The 4,691-nt window shown below is 40.0% G+C and overlaps 1 protein-coding gene across 1 annotated transcript; it reads right to left on the bottom strand.

The window, feature by feature from the left end:
* Positions 1-2,479: 2,479 nt before the first annotated feature.
* CTXN2 (cortexin 2) lies at positions 2,480-2,728 on the bottom strand. The gene has a single exon (XM_065642060.1). The coding sequence runs from the start codon at positions 2,726-2,728 to the stop codon at positions 2,480-2,482; it is 249 nt and encodes an 82-aa protein (XP_065498132.1).
* Positions 2,729-4,691: the final 1,963 nt, after the last annotated feature.

Here is a 4,691-nt window from a genome sequence, read left to right as displayed (position 1 = left end):
AGGGGGCCTGAAAATACTTCTGTTATCTCCATTTCCCTCCCAGCTACGTCTGATTCTGTGCACAGATCATGATCTGTCTGTTTTTGAGTTCTGCATCTATAGTAAGGGAGATAACAAGAGTTCAAGCTTCTGCTCAGCGCATTTTATGCAGAAGAGATTCCAATGAAGTCAGTGGGATCAGTCATTGATGGCTTCCCTAGTCCCACATGCATTTTGAACCATTTGCTTCTAACCCTGTCCAAAGCTTTACTCTGGATATTGAAGGAAAACCTTTGAAAAATTATGTTCTGTGTATCCTTTCCAGGAAGACTGACTCCATCTCTTTTCTTTTGGGGGTGCAGAGGAGGGTGGTCAGGAAATGATGAAGCTTTGTAATTATAAGGGAATTTGATAATTGCTTACAGCAACAGATTGGGTCAAGAACAAAAATAGTAAGACAGTATTGGGATTCTTTGGGTATGTTTGCTCTGTAGTTTAGAGATAACTGAACTATATTTAACCCAGATCACTTAAACAGCTTCAGCACTCTAACCTGACAGCACGGACCTCAGCTGTGCTGATTAGCTGTACGTAAAAAGAATGGCAGTGTCAGGTCTCTGCAGTGGATAATCCTATCCAGCAATAACAGATCACATGAACCAATGTACTGATATCTACCTTCGATTTTGTGGTTAAATTAACTTAGGATAAATGCCATGTTCTGAATCTCTGAGGGTCTGACATATTTTTCTTATGTAGAATCTGAAGCAGTTTAAAAGCTCTTACATTCACAAAATTGTTTATGTTTTATAATTAAAATGGACAAGTATAGATTAGTGTTGGCTGTTCCTCTTTTACATTCTTCAGACAGGAGATTCATGTCCTTCCTTGTACAATCAAGTATTTTGTGTTCCAAATGGTATTTGAGGTCTGCTGTTCCACTGACTGCCTCCGCCTTGCATATAGGGCAAAAGGGACAATATGTATTTTTCAGAATACATGCAAAAGAAACCAACTGCTGTAACTGACCTCCTTGTCTTTGCTCCTCGTTGCAAACAGAGCTGTTTAGCAAAAGTGACAGTGCTTAAAATTCTGATGCCAACCTTAAAAACTGAATTGAATTTCTGTCAAGTACTGTCACACTTGCTAAACAGCTGTGTATATGAGGGTGACCTTGAATAGCCAGATTTGTGTCTCTGCTTTCACTGTTAGTTCTTCTGCCTTGATAGGATCTCCTATGACTAATTCTTCACTTTGACAGTCCAGATCATACACAGTGCACAGCTGTAGGTGCCCAAACAGAAGAACCAGCTGGAGAGTACAGAGATCTCCAGTCACCTCTGGACCTCTCTTCCTTTCAGGGGCTGGGCACAAATGGGTATGCAGCATAGCTGTCTCTCCTTTGACCTTGCCAAGTTGGTGTAATTACTGCTGGGAGCTGTTAAGCAGACAGTTTAAGTTCCAGTTCAAACTGAATCATCTTCTGTAACCAAGTGGAGTCAAAAATTGGCATGCCCTGACCAGTTCAGCTAGACTGTAAGATTGGTTACTTAACGTTCACTTTTTCACCACTGGTAGACTGGGACTGTGGTGGTGGTTCAGACTGGAGTTCTGAGCAGGTAGTGTATTTTGTATTGCTGAATGTTTGTAGAATCAAGAATTTATTTAATGATGTTTGTTTACCTTCCGCTAAGTCTGTTCGACTTTCTGTTGCTGCAGAGTAAGAGAAAAGAGGCCTATCGAAACAATACTCTCATATGAGAGGCAGGAATAGATCTACACACTGCTTGCAGAGGACCACATCAAGTTTCACACAGCAGAAGCAATGTACGATTTCCTTATAAACGGTCAGTGGCACAGCGCCTGCTCTTCGTGGGAGATGAGAGGTGAGTTAGCAATTGATGTGATCTTTAGCTTTTCTGTTAGTTCCTTATTATTGGTAGTGCATGGACCAATTCTTGTTCCTCTCATCTCGGCAACGTGGACACACACCTCTTGCAGGCACCTCCTCTGAGCCACAACCATTTGCTGTCTTCCACTTTTGTATTCTCAATATAGAAGTACAGTCTCTGAGCTTCAGAAAATTGTGTCAGATGGGGAGAGGAATGAGTTACCACCTAAGCATTCACCATTCATGGGCCTGTTTTTTGTCCTTCAGTTTTCTCTCCAGCCTATCATGAGACACAGTAGAAATGAGATCATCCTCCTCTGAAGAGACAAGTATCATGTGATTTTTAAAATACTTTTTGGCAATGATAACTTTCTAGTGAATTACTTATTGTAGTATTTCTTTGCTGTTAACAACTCCTTATCTACCATTACACTGTTCCTCAAATAAAAGCAACTTGAAGTGCCTATTGAGTTTGCAACAAATATTTATTTAACAAAATGGATGTCACCAACATATCTCCAAAATGCAAGTATGTATAGCAAATGTAACAACAGTTGGTTTCCAAAATGAAATCAACATCAAATTTAAGGCAGGATATTCTGTGAGTTTTCATGCAAGAGCATATTCAAATGTTCCTTTATCCAACCCCTCAACTTCATCTTCCCATGTAGAAGAGGGCATACTACTGTAGGGGTCTAGCAAGATTTTGAAGCATCTGATAATTAGAAGTCCCAAGAAAACACACAAAATCCCCACAAAGGCAAAGCCAGTTTTTTGCTCTAAAGTCAGAGGGAAGGCAGACATTTCGTTGACACTCATGCTGGCTGAAGTGTTGCTGCAGTAATTACTGCTCATCATTGGGCATCACATCCTGGTGACTCTCTGGGATTTCCACCTCTATTGCTTCTTTGCCTGCATAGAAAAGTAGAATCAGTTTGGTTAGGTCTAAATGGGATGTGTATATCTAAGCTGCAGCGTATGAACTTTAGTCATGTCCTGTTCCTTTTTTCACATTTAAATTATTGTCATAAAATTGCAACTTCTAGCCTCTACACACCATCCAGTTATGGCCTCTGTTATAAGACGGCAAACTTACAATTTTCTGGCCTTTTTTCTCCTCAAAACAGAGCAACTTCAGCACATGGCTGTTGCAAACATCATTTTGTCAGACTGGGCACAAGCCTACAGATTCTGATTAGGCATTACTCACCAAGGTCTCCACCTGCGTGAACCAGCATGTTTTCTGAAATGGCTTTACATGTCAGTCCTTGAACTAGTTACACTCGCATTGACCTCAAAGGGAATTTCAGCCAAATAATGTGGATTTTGCTCATTTTCTCCTTGGTCTTCCCCATTAAATACATACATATCCTGCCACTTTACAGGCATAGTAAACCCCGGTCTGAACATGCTCCTCATGGAGCTCAGGGGACTGATACCGATGTGAGCCCTATGGAGGCAGGATGCTCGAGCATCTCCACCCCTCCATTGCCACCAGGAGAGCTCTGTGTGTTTCCTTTTGTCTTTTTAAGGAGATCTGATATATAGATTTTACTTGGGGGTGGGAAATGTTTTGCTTTATTTTAGGTTTTCCATCAGATATTGAAATCACATCTTTCTTTTGTCTCTATAGACAGCAGGAGAATTGGAAGGACTGGGACATCAGAAGTGCTAAAGGACAAAGGCATTCTAAGGTTGGACCTTGAGGGTTTTTGGCTCTTGTTAACTAATGTGCCTCAGGGGAAAACTCTTTTTGTTAACAATTCAACCGTCTTTCCACCCCAGGGAATTCCCAGTATCCATTTATTTCTTGGCAGAGTAATTAGGCCACTCAGAGCTCTGTGCTGCCATGGCTACACTGCATCAAATACCTGTGCTGTTAGCCAGTTCAAAAGGAGCTCCAGTGTCCCTACTCTGGACTGCAGTCATGGCTGAGAGTAGTCATATCCTGAGCCAGCCTACAATTAATAACAACAGAAAAAGTAAAAAAAAGATTTGGTATTCCTGAGAAGACAGAAATGGGCAGAACTTTTATGTTGTTTGGTGTCTCCTTTCTCACTTCAGAATTTCTGGGATTTTTTAATATTATCCTAAAGAATGAACATTTTAAAACAAGGGTTAAAAGGGCAAGGCACAAGTCTTTTTCTTTTCACAATAACTCTCAATATAGTACGTATTAAATAATATGGTTTCCTATTACAGTCTTTACACATTTGCCAGAGCATAACAACCAACGTTGTGTTTGTTCTGTACACCTGTGTATGAGATCCTTCCTTGCTTTGAATGATGCTCTGCTCTTTGGGTCATGCTGTTTTAATTCCTGTTAAATTAGAGAAAAAAAAAACCAGATACAGCCTGTGGGAATTAGAAGTAATGTCAACAATAATCAATATTTATTTTCTGAAAATATATCATTGATTAAGCCCACCTGCTGTATGGATTTTCATTGGGCATAATTCCCGTTTTTCTGCTAAGTTTCACCTTACGTAGGGAAAAAAATCACAGAAAATACAATATCACAAATTTTTGTCACAAATCAGCTGATTTGAACAAGAGCCAGTCAAGCAAAAATTACGTTCTGAACGTCCTATGACACTGGATTAAAAAAATTAAATTCAAGGTTTACATGGGAAAATGATATGTAGACACTAACTGAGAAACCAGACCCCAAAATCCTGATTGCTGTCTTGAAAGACACATAGAGAAATCTTAGGGATAGGCTGGCCATGCAGAACCCTGCATTTGCACTGAGTCCAGAGAAATATGTATGTGAGGTGACTTTTTTTCACCATAGAGAATCATATTGCAAGAATATGACTTC

This window comes from Caloenas nicobarica, chromosome 10 (assembly GCF_036013445.1).
Source record: "Caloenas nicobarica isolate bCalNic1 chromosome 10, bCalNic1.hap1, whole genome shotgun sequence".
Classification (NCBI taxonomy): domain Eukaryota; kingdom Metazoa; phylum Chordata; class Aves; order Columbiformes; family Columbidae; genus Caloenas; species Caloenas nicobarica.
The sequence above is the reverse complement of the archived record's forward strand: the minus strand, read 5'-3'. Positions and strand labels throughout refer to the sequence as shown.

What these genes read in the sequence shown, in the direction of transcription:
- CTXN2 (XM_065642060.1), bottom strand. Translation starts at nt 2,728, where the DNA reads ATGATGAGCAGTAATTACTGCAGCAACACTTCAGCCAGCATGAGTGTC.